The 14,298-nt window shown below is 46.9% G+C and overlaps 1 protein-coding gene across 8 annotated transcripts in view; it reads right to left on the bottom strand.

Annotated features, from left to right (window-relative positions):
- The window catches only part of HNRNPK (heterogeneous nuclear ribonucleoprotein K), a 37,157-nt gene extending 27,480 nt beyond the window's left edge, over nt 1-9,677 (bottom strand). For 2 of the 8 annotated variants that reach the window (XM_078771753.1, XM_078771754.1), the window contains exons 1-8: nt 9,657-9,677; nt 9,314-9,490; nt 6,020-6,066; nt 3,867-3,967; nt 3,694-3,750; nt 2,982-3,025; nt 2,006-2,078; nt 1,563-1,670 (exon numbers count right to left, since the gene is read on the bottom strand). In XM_078771753.1, coding sequence (XP_078627879.1) covers nt 1,563-1,670; nt 2,006-2,078; nt 2,982-3,025; nt 3,694-3,750; nt 3,867-3,967; nt 6,020-6,059 — 423 coding nt within the window. In that variant the 5' untranslated portion in view covers nt 6,060-6,066; nt 9,314-9,490; nt 9,657-9,677. Of the gene's footprint in view, nt 1-1,562; nt 1,677-2,005; nt 2,079-2,981; nt 3,026-3,693; nt 3,751-3,866; nt 3,992-6,019; nt 6,067-9,313; nt 9,521-9,656 lie in introns of those variants that run through there. The other 6 variants (XM_068107014.2, XM_078771751.1, XM_068107012.2 and 3 more) reach the window with 3 other exon arrangements.
- Between the last annotated feature and the right edge of the window lie 4,621 nt (nt 9,678-14,298).

The following is a 14,298-nucleotide window of genomic DNA, read 5'->3' as shown; positions in this document are numbered from 1 at the left end:
TACTAAATTAGGTTGATCCTCCTTCAGAGACCAACATCTGTAGGACAGGTAAAGTGAACCAATTGTTACACTCAGCTTTTCGCTTCGTGCATGGGGTGGGGTTACAATGATCAATCACACCCATGTTAGAGCACATTGCATGTTTGAGGAAAATACACACAAAATACTGTTGCGGATATGAGGACTGTATTTTTTTTGATTGTGTGCTTTATTATTATTATTATTATTCTGCGCCTCCTGCCTCCGGAGCTGTGTAAAGGTCAAAGGGCGTCCCATAATTAGTCCATAAAGCATCCACACCACAGCTAATCATAGAATACCCCTGTTCGATAGCTTATATCTTATTATGTGTTTTAGGGTAAGGCTGTGTCTCCCATTAATTGAAATACTCCATTGCACCAGTGAAAGAGATAGATTCCCTTCATTCCCACTCCCAAAACTTCCATTCCCCCTTTTCGTCAATTGCCATTCGCATTGCCAACTGCATCTTGGGCGGTTTTCTCTTCATCCGCCATTGACCACGAGGCAGGGTTGGGGAAGAAAGGCGGGTCCCCACCTCGTCATAGAGGGGAGGAGTGAGTCAGCCCCACTCAACCAACCACGAACAAGGGGTTGGACTTGGAGAGGGTGTGGAAAGAAAGATCGAGGAGGTTCGCAAAGGTTGAGGGGTGGGGCCTATATAACCCACGGCAGGGCAGAAGGGAGATGATGAGCTTTTACCGAAACTGTGAGCGAAGTCCAGAGTTGAGCTGCAGATCGAGCCACCAAAACTGCGAGAGAAGTCCAGAGTTGAGCTGCAGATCGAGCCACCGAAACTGCGAGAGAAGTCCAGAGTTGAACTGCAAATCGAGCCACCGCAACTGCAGCCACAGCAGCGTGAGGCCTGGACGGCAGTTTGGAGCAGGGCCGCGAAGGGGCGGCGGCTGCCCAACGAGTCGATCGGGGCAGGACTAGTGGACCTCCCTATCCCGCCAGCCATCCATCTCCCGCCAGTCCTATCATCATTCCCCGTGTAAGTGTGCTCGTAGTCTGTCTTTTGTCTTGTCCCTGGGTAGTAACAATAAGTCTGTATAAGCTAGTATTTTCACTGTGTCACCTGCGTCTCATGTGCTTGTAAATAAACGTGACTGCTGTCTTTTTGCTTATGTGTGTGAATAGTAAATAAATTTAGTAGTATTTCCAAACCTTTCTTTGCCTTCGTTTTCCTCTTTGCATTCGGTCGCTTTAGAGTTTTCCATATTGGGCAGCCGCGGTGCGATACGGCCAACGTTTGGGTGGAATCGGGTTCTAGTCGGGGAATAACTGTTCGGTCGCGGCAACACCACCGCTCGGTAAAATAACATCTTTAACCGCGTCCGTAACAATACTCAAGTCAGAAGAACCATTTCAAAACATGGATGCACAATACCACTTGATTAGAAAACACTAAATTCCTACTTTATTCAAACTTGCATCATTGATGAACAGGCAAAATAAAAACTCTACTAATACCCAAAAATGTGGCAAATTTGACTTTGGGATGTCATAATAATGTTAGAACAATAAAAAAAGCATCTCCCTACCTCTCGCAACTCCTTGATCTTTGCTCCTTTGAGACCAATGATCCCACCGGCCTGGCTATGGTGCACTAACATTCGAAGTTCACAATCAAAATCCCGCGAAGTGTAATGCTGATACTAGAACGAGGGCGTGGAGGAGACAGAACAAAATGCCAGAACACTAAATCAAAGAACCTTGCACTGCAAAATTCAGTCAATTCTAGGAAATAGTGGAGTGGTTCAGTTGGGAAAGGAGGTTTGAGGCTTTTGTGTCGAGGACTTGAAGAGGAAAGGGGGAGGAGAGAACATATTATATATATATATATAACTATCGCAAAAATTGCGTTTTAAAATTAGTGTAACAATTAAGAATATTATTTTACATATGATCTGATGCAACTAACAAAAATGATGCTGGTGAATTATCTTAATTTTGTATCTACACAGTAGAAGAAACCATAACCCACCTCTTCCAAGGAAGGGATGACGTTGCTCAGGACATGGCCGATGGATTCAATGGTCGCCACGATGATAAGAATTCTGCCAATAGGCAATGAAAAGACATGACAAGACAAAGCATCAATTAGCATCCTGTCTTCAAGACTTGTTTATTCCCGATATGGTCAAGAAAGTCTACAGGGGTTAGTTGTAGCCCGAAAAAGCAAATACCAATAGGAAACACATTTTGAGTAAGATTTGAGTTATCCAATGAAATGCCATTCAAACTGGAATGTGTTGTTGTTGTTGTTGTTTTGTAAAATAAAAAAATAAAAAAATGGCCACACATTAGCTTTAGCAAGCACAGAAATGTTAAGGTGCAGATATATAAGCATCCGGGGTCAGAGGAAGAGAAGTGGAAAGGGAGGGTTGGTTTTCTTTTAAACTGGAGTTGCAATAAATAAATAAATAAATAAATAAATAGCAAATCCCAATTACTTGCATGGTTAATGTCCACACACTGGTAGCATATTTAAACAAAATACAATTTGCCTGGAGCCTTTCCTCATGTGCAGCAGTAAAACATTACCACGTCGTGAGTGTCGCATGACATTACATTATTTCGACATCTCTTATACTTGTACTTGTGTGCAAGAATGGAAGATAAGCTGATGCAAAAACAAATTCCAATGAACCAGCATGGAGGCCACGCAGGCCAGAGACGCCTCATGTAAAGAGCTAATCAAAATACCCACGATATGGGAAGAGTATTGAAAAAGAAAGAAACCACTGAAACCGTGGAACTATGTATGCTCTTTTTCACAAAATAGTAATCCCAACACTATATACGTATGCACAAGAGAAAGCTAGTGATGATTTCGGTTGTGCTTTAACAGATAGTGGTTTGTGCGCTATAGGGAGCGACTGTGATTAAAGCAACCATTAAGCTACAGAGTTGAGGAAAAATAAATACATGTGGCAGAGTCTACGGGAGATGGAACATACCGCTCGGGGCCACTGCTGTCAGGGACTGTAATAGTGGCATTGTACTGCAATGGAGAAGCCAGGGCAGCCATGGGACAGGGGGGCATACGGCCAGGGCACAGGTTTACGCCATTGGGGTGCCAGGAATCGAGGTATGTTCATTGATCGGGGCGGGTTCGTTCGAATGGCATGGGCCGGGTCCAACATGGGGGGTTGGGGCGTGGAGATAAAATTGGGCAGAACAGGGGAAGGGAAGAAGAGGAACATTGAGTGCCAACATAAAGTCACAGATGTCAAGGACTGTCTTCTTAGCTGGTCTGTGGTGTAGGACCTGGAAACAATGGCAACTTGGAACAGGCAAAGCGACAACACCTCGAACAGTCATTTTGCTTGGTCAAAATACGAAAAGCTAGGTTTGATTGTTGGTAGGAAGTGCTCAGTGTTGTGGCAAGGGTTTGGGGCTGCAAATAGGGCTCAACATGGACCAGGGCCAGGGTTTGGGCTGGGAGAAGGTGACAAGGAAGAAAAATTAAAAATTAAAAAAACAGGGATGGGGCACAAGCCCTCAAAGTTTACATTTTACTTAAAATAATCAGAAACAAATACATTCCAATCAATTTTGACTCAACTCGAGATTTAAAAACAAACCAAGTAAAACAGAAAACCATGCATAAGCAAAATGCAAAGAACTCCATTTTTCAAAGACTGCAAGTTAAACAACAAAAACACTTACGTCAATCCTAAGCGCCCGAATGTTTTTCCCTCCTTTTCCAATTACAGCTCCAGCGTTCTATGTTGCACAAGAAGAGGGGAAATCAACAAGGCATAAAAGGCGGACAACCGGCAAATAGCCAGAGCCGAGTACGTGCTACACGTGACAACAATAAAGCACAGTTGTGCCAATACCCTGCTTTGCAGAAGGACACGGAACTCGCAAAAATCCTCTTCATTCCTCGACCGTTTGCTGGATTGTTCTCGAGCTCCGTCATCTTCAGCCGGACGCTTCCCTGCACAGAAACGGGTGCGTGCCACTGCTAGAGATGAGCAGACTTCATATACAGGGGCTTCAAACTTAGTGCAAGCGGTCGGCCAAAACATTCTATGAATCGGAGCATCGAGAGCCCCGGCGGTCACAAAAGCCTCGCGACAAAAGTGGCTGCACACATCACTATTGGAAAAGCATGCGAAATGCCAATAGTTTTCCAAGGAAGAGCAGACTGATGTTGCTTTCAGTGCGATTGGCTGAGCATCTGAGTCGTCTAGCTCCTCACATTTGCCCCCAGCTCCTGCGAACACGTAACCTGCACGTGCTTGTTTTATGTATGTATGCATAAATAAAGGTTAATGCAGGAGTAAATTTAGTCATCACGAAAAATTATTCTTCATTTGTATTTCTCCCACCGCACCCACAAACATCAAACATGATAAAGTGATGGCATGTGCAAAAAAGATCCACTAGTTTGTCCACAGGTGCAACCGATCACCCTGCATTGCAAACACAAATGAACGTAAAGGTCGCTTAACGACAAAGGGTGAAACCTAAAGCTAAGTAATTAGTGTCACCTCTACTTGCCGGATATATGAAATGCCCAATGACTGGAAAATGCAGTCATTCCCATTCGATTTACCATCAACAAAAGCTGCATGCTGAAGGTGAATGAATATAGGAAAGACGAAGGTGATGGCAAGTGGTAAAGCATGTGGTGAGGTGGAAAGAACTGGGAAGTGGCCGTGTGCTGTGTGCAGGAAGGGTGTCGGAGTGAACTCAATTCAATGTACAATGTGCGCTGAGTGGGTTCATCAAAAATGTAGTGGTCTGAGAGGGTCATTAACCAGTGTGGCAGCTACATTCAAGTGTAAGGTGTGCACAGAGGGAGCTGCAGATGGAGGAAATATTGAGTTGGATCTTGGAGACAGCGTGAAGCTGGAAGGTGTGAAACCATTTTGCTACCTCGGAGACATGCTGAATGGAGAAGGTGGATCAGACTCGGCAACGGTTGCTCGAGTGAGATGTGCAAGGAAGAAGTTTCGGGAACTGAGTGGCGTGCTGATGAGGAGGGGAGTGTCGTTGAAGCTGAAGGGAAAGGTGTATGCTGCATGTGTGAGAAGTGTTATGATTTATGGGAGCAAGACATGGGTAAAGAACGTAGAGCAGCAACGAAGGCTGGAAAGGGTGGAAATGCGAATGGTTCGGTGGATGTGCAGAGTATCGTTGAGAGAGAGGAAGACAAATGATGAATTGCGAAAGATGATGGGAATAGAGCCTGTGATTGATGCTGTGAAGAAGAACAGGTTGAGATGGTTTGGTCATGTGTTGAGGAAGGATGAAAGTGACTGGTTGAAAAGAGTGATGGAAATGAATGTGGAAGGAAGTAGAGGACGGGGAAGACCGAGAAAGACTTGGCTAAAGATGGTGGAAGAAGAAATGCGGGCAAGGGGGTTAACAAGGAGAGATGCAGAAAATAGGGCAAAATGGAGAAGATTATCATGGGGCCCGCAAGGCTAACCCCCGCTCTAGCAGGGAAAATGGCCTTAAAATGCATGTTGAAAGCTGCATGGGTACGCCACAAACCACATGAAGCACTAATGGCTATTGTGTACCATTTCACAGGGTATCTCACAAACATTTAAAATTTGTCAAGGACGAGCGAACAATTGACATCACCCATATCCCTCCACTGCCAAAACAATTTTGCAAAAAACCTTTTTAGCAGTTTGTGGTTACCTCACAGACATAAGGACCACTAGAAAGCTGTTGTTGTTGGCCTTACTTACAGCATTATCTCAACGATGGCAATTTTGTCACCTCTTAACCCCGACCTTCCCCAAAACACCCAACACATTACAAATCAACAACTAAAGAAGCAGAATTGCCAATACCATGCCCCGTGATCATCAGGAAGTGATTAAATGAATACGCCAGGTGCATGCTGGGCAAGGGTCCACATTCATGCAACGAGTCGAGCTCCAAACTTTCTTACAAACCCATCGCGTTTGGTCGGTGTCCTGACCAGATCAAGGCTCCACCAAGATCCTTTGACATCATTGTCAGTACCTACCATTAGAATCTGCACTGTCATGCTTGTTCTCAGAATCCATCTTGAACCTGCCAAAAGAATGGAGAAGTAAGAAGGCAGACTGGTTACCTGGAAACATGAAGATGAAGCCCAAGTGAATGAGCCCAAACAGCAGCTCATTGACGGTACACAGCCTGGGGACCAACAATAGTCATTAGCAGAAACACCTTCTAACAGGCGTTTCAATTGCTAGCGACAAATTATCTCAGATCGTTGTCAGGAATCAAGTTTAGAAACGGGATAGAAGGTTGAAAATAAAAGGTTTGGCATTAAAATGAAAATGATCATAAAATTGAGGTGTGACAAAAGAGGCAGGATTTTTGTTTTTGTATACCAAGTCGAGGCTCGTGTTAGAGCTAACACATAGAACATATAATAAAGGGAGCGGGAGAAAAGATGGGGAGAGAGAGGGACGCAACAACAGTACTTTGAGTAGGGAACAGGGACATCAGCAGATATGTGGAGGGGAGAGGGCTGGGGCGGGGTACACGGGATAAACAAGATGGACACCACATGGGGCTTTCAATTAACAAAACGGAATTTGAAGGAGGTGGATTTGGGGTGGATTAACGGGGGTAGAAAAGATGAATGTTTTGGATGGGGGAAGATAAGAGATGGTGGTGAACAGCTGTTTTAAAGGCGGATGAGTGGGATTGAAGAGAGTGAGGGAGTTTGTTCCAGAGGCGGGAGAAAAGAGGAATGAAGGAATGAAGGTGAGCAGAGAGTCTTGATTTTGGCAGTTTAACCATAAGAGGGTTGCAGGCAGATCTTGTACATCCTGCAGGAATATTTGGGGGACAGAGCCCAGAGAGAGCTGGGGGAGCAAGGCTGGAGAGGAGTCGGTAGAAGACGGAAAGACCACCAACCTGCCTGCGGCGAGGGAGTGAAAGGCCCTCAGAATCACCTTCATTGTGGGAGATTCCAATGATTCTGAACGCTTTGGTTTCAACAGCGTGAAGACGAGCTAGGGGTGAGGCAGGAGCCCCGGCCCAGAGGGGAGAGCAGTACTCCATTGAGCTGCGGATGAAAGCCTTGTATGTGGTGAGGAGCTCAGGTGTGCCAAGGAAGGACTTCGCACGACGGAGGATGCCCAGTCGGCGACTGGCTTTGGAGGCCAGCTTGGAAATGTGGTTTTCCCAGGAAAGATCATGGCAGATAGTGAGACCCAAAAGCTTGAGTGACAGAACTTCTTGGAGAGGATTATTCAGAAAGTGGATGGGAGGGTTGTCCAGTCGGTCTTTTCGGAGAGACATCGTAAGAGTGTGAGATTTGTCAGGATTGAAAGACATGTTCCACTTGTTTGACCAGTCTGTGATTTTGTCCAGGTCTGCAGAGAGTGAGGAGGCTGCAGACTGCCGATCTGAGGGGTGAGGACTGGAGCGGCAGAGAGTGGAGTCATCAGCAAGGAGATAGAGAGGATTTTCAAGAGAGTCAGAGAGATCATTGATGAAGACCAGAAAGAGCACAGGGCCCAGAACACTGCCTTGGGGAACTCCAATTAAAACAATCCTGAGAAGAACTCAAATCTTAATTGTCATTCCAAAGGAAAGGAAATGATGATGTGATTAAACGAGGGTGAGAGACGATCATTCGTCTGCAGAGAGGAAAGGAAGGATATTCATCATTGCAATGCTTTCCTCGAACGATATGAGGTCCCCTTTCCCCTCCCCCCCACCCTCCCCCCCAAGTTATTGGGTCCATTCCCTCAGATGTCAACCCCAAATGAAACATTCACAATCAAGGTACTTTTACAAGTTACATGAGAGTTTTGAAAATAAATCCAGAAGCAACAAATCAGACATGTTATAATTCCTTCATTCACGTAGCAACCTGGACACAGGTCGGTTCTGGTAAAGCAGTTTCTTTGGCGACGATTACAATCCCGGATTGGTGACCAATGGATAAACAGGATGGGTATAGCCGGAAATGGAAGGGAGAAACCTCCCAAACATACCCCTTCCCAACGACCCCACTTTTGAAGAGTGGCAATACCCATGATGCAGTGCGCGGGCGCCATATTGGTTGCAAGCAAAACGAGTCCAACTTTGCAAGACTAAATATTTATCACAACCCTCCATTGCAGCAAGTCGGAATAACGAGATAAACATGCAACATGAAACTTATAGAGAGAATGTCGTCGTCAGGGAAGTGAAGACAACGCACATGGCGACGCGCACATGCTAGCACAAAGGACAGCCGGCTTAACGGGCGCCGATGCACTTTGTGACGACACGACGACCTCCATGCGGAGCACCAGTGCAGCGGTTTATATTCTGATCAGGCATCGAAGTGCAGCTGCACAGCAAGTGCGGAACTTCCTCAACATCGTGTCGGCCATCTTTGTTTCCTTCGCCGAAATAAAACCCTCGAAAAACTCGACATTTCCACTTACTAACCTCCCCTACCGGACCACAGCGCTCACAACCTGTCTCACCTTTAACCTCTCCACCACCATACCTGCCCACGCATCACCTTGGTACATAAAAACCCACCGTCATCACCCCCGTTTCCATCAGGTACCGTGGTCAAAGTGAATGATACACGGCACCGCAACACTCGCTCACACCTCGTCCCCAACACTCGCTCACACCTCGTCCCCAACACTCGCTCACACCTCGTCCGCAACACTCGCTCACACCTCGTCCGCAACACTCGCTCACACCTCGTCCGCAACACTCGCTCACACCTCGTCCGCAACACTCGCTCACACCTCGTCCGCAACACTCGCTCACACCTCGTCCGCAACACTCGCTCACACCTCGTCCGCAACACTCGCTCACACCTCGTCCGCAACACTCGCTCACACCTCGTCCGCAACACTCGCTCACACCTCGTCCGCAACACTCGCTCACACCTCGTCCGCAACACTCGCTCACACCTCGTCCGCAACACTCGCTCACACCTCGTCCGCAACACTCGCTCACACCTCGTCCGCAACACTCACTCACACCTCGTCTGCAAATGCAACACTCGAACCTTCGGTCGGTCAAATCTCGCCCCAACTTGGCTTCACCTCATTCACCCCTCCTCCTCCTCACAAGTTTTTACTCATTTATCCCATAAATTTAAAACATAAAATTATTCCCCAAATTCACTTCGTCTTTTATCCCTTCCACTTCCACTCCCAAACCACACCCTTCATCTATCCTTTCTAATAAAACGAGGTAGGCCCTGACGCCTCAAACACGACAAAACGACCAATTACACACGAAATGTTCCCATGAAAACTGAAACACGGCGAACATATCTCTATTTTACCGGGATCGGAGCACTCACCGAGATTTCACAGGAATATATCGAACAATCTCCGACTTGGTTTGTAAAACGAGGGAAAAGCGACAAATCGAGCACCAGGCCGCGCACCCACAATCCCCCGCTCTTCAGTGAAACGAACTCCTCTTCTTCAATGTGGTCTGCGGGGTTGCCGTACTCCTCTTCAACAAACGTGTCTGCCTGAAAATGGCGGGATCACTTTTGTTCAATTTCACACAATTCCTTACATTTATAACAATTCATTTGAGATAAATACATATGTATATATATATACATATACATATATAAAATCTATGTTCTGTCTATTTTCACGATTCAAAATCAACTGATAAAAAGGTAAAATTACAATTTTGTTTCGCGATACATCAACAATAAAGGGGCTATATATTTATTACGTACACATAGACGTTTGGCGTGTGTATGAATGGAGGGATGTTTGGGTTATGCAGTATAGAAACAAAATATAAACATATACATGCACAGACATACGACATTGATACAGATAAACAGACTAGATTGATATAGATAGACTAGATTGATATTATGAATTTTGGATTAGAGTGATATATAGACCAGGTAGATCTCTGTAGGTATCATGCTCCGACAGTCGTGAAGAAGAAGAACCATCTCGGTGTACATCAGCAGGGACCTGTCTAGCCCGGATGTCGGATTAAGTGATTCTTTGTGGTCATACGAGGATGGCCTTGTGTTAAATAGAGTAGGAATATGAATGATCGTTTTAAGGCCATTTTCCCCGCTAGAGCGGCGGTTAGCCTTGCGGGCCCCATGACAATCATGGTTCCCTGTTTGAGGCAATGTTTTTATGGCCGGATGCCCTTCCTGACGCCAACCCTTGGTCACGCTCTCATGATGCGCAGGGATACGGTGTACCTATTCTAAACCGGGGTACACACCGGCATCATTCATCCCAGCAAGCTGGTACTCAATTTGCCGACCTCGGAAGGATGACAGGCTGAGTCAACCCCCCTGGTGTTAATTCAGCTATCGACCGGGATTCAAACCCAGGATCCTAAGCCGGCACCCTAACCGCTAAGCCAACACCAGGCTTTGCTAAATAGAGTAGGGATTATGCTAATTCCCCTGTGTGTGAGACCTGGTGATCTATGCTTTGTCCCGTATGGCACTACACCATAGACATTAGTTAGGCCCAATAGCAGCACACACACACTAATTAAATTCCCCCCCCCCGACAATAAAACTCACCGGAAGAACAGGCAGGAAGCGCCCGCGCATTGCGCCGGCATGGTGATGACACATAGCACAGGCAGGATGAGGCCATGCCCACCTCCCGAAGGATTGGTCGAAGGGTTTGATTGAGATCACACCATGGGACAAGACACAACCAATAGGGAGACGAGGCAGGATGAAGCTTGTGATTGGTCAAGGCAGGGGCAAGAAGCTGGCCACTGATTGGTGGAAGGAAGACACAAGGTCGGATGAAGGCCGCCAATTGGCAGAATAAGGAAGGACTGGTGATTGGCCAAGGGAGGGGCAAGAAGCTTCCCTCAGATTAGAGGACGTGAGGGGCGAGCAAGAAGCGAAGTGCTGATTGGAGGAGAAGTGCCAGTGACGTCAGGAACTGACATTAAAGATTTGAGGAGACCGACATTTTCTTTATCTCTTGGCCTTCTTGCGTTGGATCCCTTCATGGTCGGACCTTGTTCTCTGCTGCCCTCATGATTCCTCTACCTCTACCTCGACCTCTTGCCCTCATGCCTTCCTTCACCCTCAACCCTCTCTCCCTTCTGACCTGAACGTTGGGTGCCTTCTGCCCCGAATCCATGAGGACATTGCACGGCTGGGGAAGCGGGTTGCACGCCCGCTCGCTTCGCACGGGAGGCCTTGTCGAGGCCTTCTTCCTGCCAACGGGCCTGACGATCCCTGACACCTGAGCCGAGTTCAGATAAGTCCCCACGATAAAACACACGTTTATTTTTCATATATATTCCCTTGTTTGTTTTAGACGTGTGGTGTGGGAGGGCTCCACTTTAGAACCATTGTTATTTAACCGGCACGTTTTATTTGGTATTATCAGCATCCGTGGCAATAAACCTTGTATATTTTTGTACATAATTCCATTCCCGCTTGAGTTTAATTTCCACAGGATTAAAGGCGGCGCAGGACCGTCAGGTAAAAGCTTCCCACTTCTTCTTCTTCTCTTTTCCTCCTGTGCTTGTATAGATGCGCAAGGTTGGAGGTCATGTCTCTTCAAAGCTGTCCATGCGCTCACTCTTTCGAAGTTAAGTAATTTTTCACAATTGTGTTTTTGTCGAAACTGTATCTTTCTTTCGATGTGTGCACCTATTGGTGTGTCTTTAATAGGATTCTCGGTGTTGGTTTTTCATACCTGTGTACAGAATCGTCAGTTAGTTCGTGTCGCGTATTCTGAGGCCTAGTGTAGTAGGCTACCGTGTCCGACCATGGCTTGAGGCTTTGTTTTTGTCTCAGCGGTTCTTCGATTGCGCTGCAATTACTTTCGGTCTCTGTTTTTCCCGGTCATTTCACCCCATACTTCCTTGTTTAAAATCTCAACTCAAAAAAAAAAAAACCCCAAAAATATTTCCTTCTCTGTTCTTATCCGTTTGTGCGTTCTTATTGGTTCGTTCGTCCTTCGACCACGTTGTTCGTGATCACGTTGTTAAAAATGTTTAAACTCCCCTGAAGAACTGTATTCTGTCGTATACTATAACACCTTTTTCTTCTTCTTCTATAAAAGGATGCTTTCGACTTGCTCTCCAAATCTATTCCTTCCAAAAAAAAAATCCATCTCTTACAGTTACAGTGCCTCCTTCATACATTTCCTAAACTCTCCAGCACTCCACCCATCCTTCAGCGTCCTCAAACGTATTTTTGACTCGAAGGTCTCAAGAAACTCATTTTGCAATAAATGTTCGTTTCCCATTAATCGTACACTTTTCAAAATCCAATCTCACCCCTCCCCTCCAAATCTTCCCAATCACCCCTCCCCTTCAAAACTTCCCCATCACCCCTCCCCTCCAAATCTACCCCCTTGCCCCTCCCCTCCAAATCTTCCCCATCACCCATCTCTTTCAAATATTCCCCCTTGCCCATCCCCTCCAAATCTTCCCCATCACCCATCCCTTTCAAATCTTCCACCCTGCCCCTCCCCTCCAAATCTTCCCCATCACCCCTTCCCTCCAAAACTTCCCCATCACCCCTCCCCTCTAAATCTACCCCCTTGCCCCTCCCCTCCAAATCATCCCCATCACCCATCTCTTTCAAATCTTAGCCCTTGTCCCTCCCCTCCAAATCTTCCCCATCACCCATCCCTTTCAAATCTCCCCCCTTGCCCGTTCCCTCCTAAACTCCCCCCACACCCCTCCCCTCCAAGACTCTCCCTCGCCCCTCCCCTTCTGGACTCCCCTCTCACCCCTCCTCCTCAAAGCGTCCTCCCCACTTCTTCCCCCTTCCAACTTTCACCTTAATCTCCCCCAACCTTCTGCCTCACTCTTCCCCCTCCTCAAATAACACCTCACTGCACCTCACCCAATCACCATCAAACCTTTTGTCCACCCCATTCTTCCCTTTCTCCAAACTATTCTGAAATCTCTGACACCTTCAACAGCTCTGTCTACCTCTTCCTCCTCTTCCACATCTTACCCTACCGCTCCCCCCCCCCCCGTTCTGTATCCGATGCTCCCCCTTCTTTAACAGTATGGACCTCAAACATCCGGGGCCTTCGCTCAAATTTGAGTGATCTCTCCATACAGGTTGCTTCTGACAAACCAGACATGATCTGCTTAACAGAAACTTTCCTCCTTCATGATGTCTCTGATTCCTTGGTATCTCTCCCAGGTTACTCCCTCCTCCGGAATGATAGACCTGAGCCTCTCCCTGGAGGTGGAGTTGCTATCTTTATAAAAAAAACTCTCTCCTTCACTCGCCCTGCACTGCACACTCTCCACCTCACCCCCAGGAATACCTCTGGCTACGGCTTCCCCTTCGCTCCCACCTCTTGTTCATATGTGTGTTGTACCGTCCACCAAACCGTCATGACTCCATCTACATCTCGCTGTCTGATAATATGGACCAACTTCTATCGACTCGTCCCAACTCTCTCTTCCTCATATGTGGTGATTTCAATTGTCACCATGCCAGTTGGCTGGGTGTGGGTACCTCTCTCACCAGCCATGGCTCCTCAGCAAAGGACTTCTGCGACTCACTGGGACTGACACAATCTGTCAATTTCCCGACCTGGATCTCAGTCAAAGGAGCATCTTCTCTTCTGGACTTGGTTATGACTAACTTCCCTGAAAATGTCTGCTGCTCTTCTTCTGCTCCAATCGGCTCATCTGATCATGTGCTTGTTAAAGTGGACATCTCTGACCATTCTCAGGGAGCCTGCTCAGCGTCGACGAGTCTGGCATTTCACTCAGGCCAACTGGCATGGTGTTCAAGCAGCCATCAATCATCTGGACTGGTCTCCCATCTCTACCGCCTCTGACATCAACTCATCCTGGGAATTCTTCCAAAGTAAATTGCTCTCTCTCATGCACAGATTTATCCCATCTCGTCTTCAGTTGTCATACCCTTCCTCCCGTCCATGGTACACGGATTCTTGTGGTGAGGCTATTGCCCAGAAACAACTTGCCTTCATCTCCTGGAAAGCAAATCCAACGGAAGGAAATCTCATTTCCTTTCACAAAGCCCGAAACAAGTGTGTGTCCACCCTCAGGAGAGCCAGGAAACAATATCTCTCTGTTCTCAAGCCCGAACTCTCTTATCCGTCTCCCTCTTCCAAATCCTGGTGGCGTCTGGTCAAATCTGTTTCTGGTGTTTGTTCGCCCTCCATCCCCTCCCTTACCTCAAACGGCCACACGGCTGACTCCGCACATGAAAAAGCTGAATGCCTCAACTCTGTGTTTGCCTCTAAATCTTGTGTACCAAACCCATCCCTCTCTGTACCCACCGTACCCAGCTGCTCCTGGACTCCGTGTCCTTTCCTC

The sequence above is a fragment of the Myxine glutinosa genome, chromosome 2 (genome assembly GCF_964187855.1).
Source record: "Myxine glutinosa chromosome 2, kmMyxGlut1.1, whole genome shotgun sequence".
Classification (NCBI taxonomy): Eukaryota; Metazoa; Chordata; class Myxini; order Myxiniformes; family Myxinidae; genus Myxine; species Myxine glutinosa.
The sequence above is the reverse complement of the archived record's forward strand: the minus strand, read 5'-3'. Positions and strand labels throughout refer to the sequence as shown.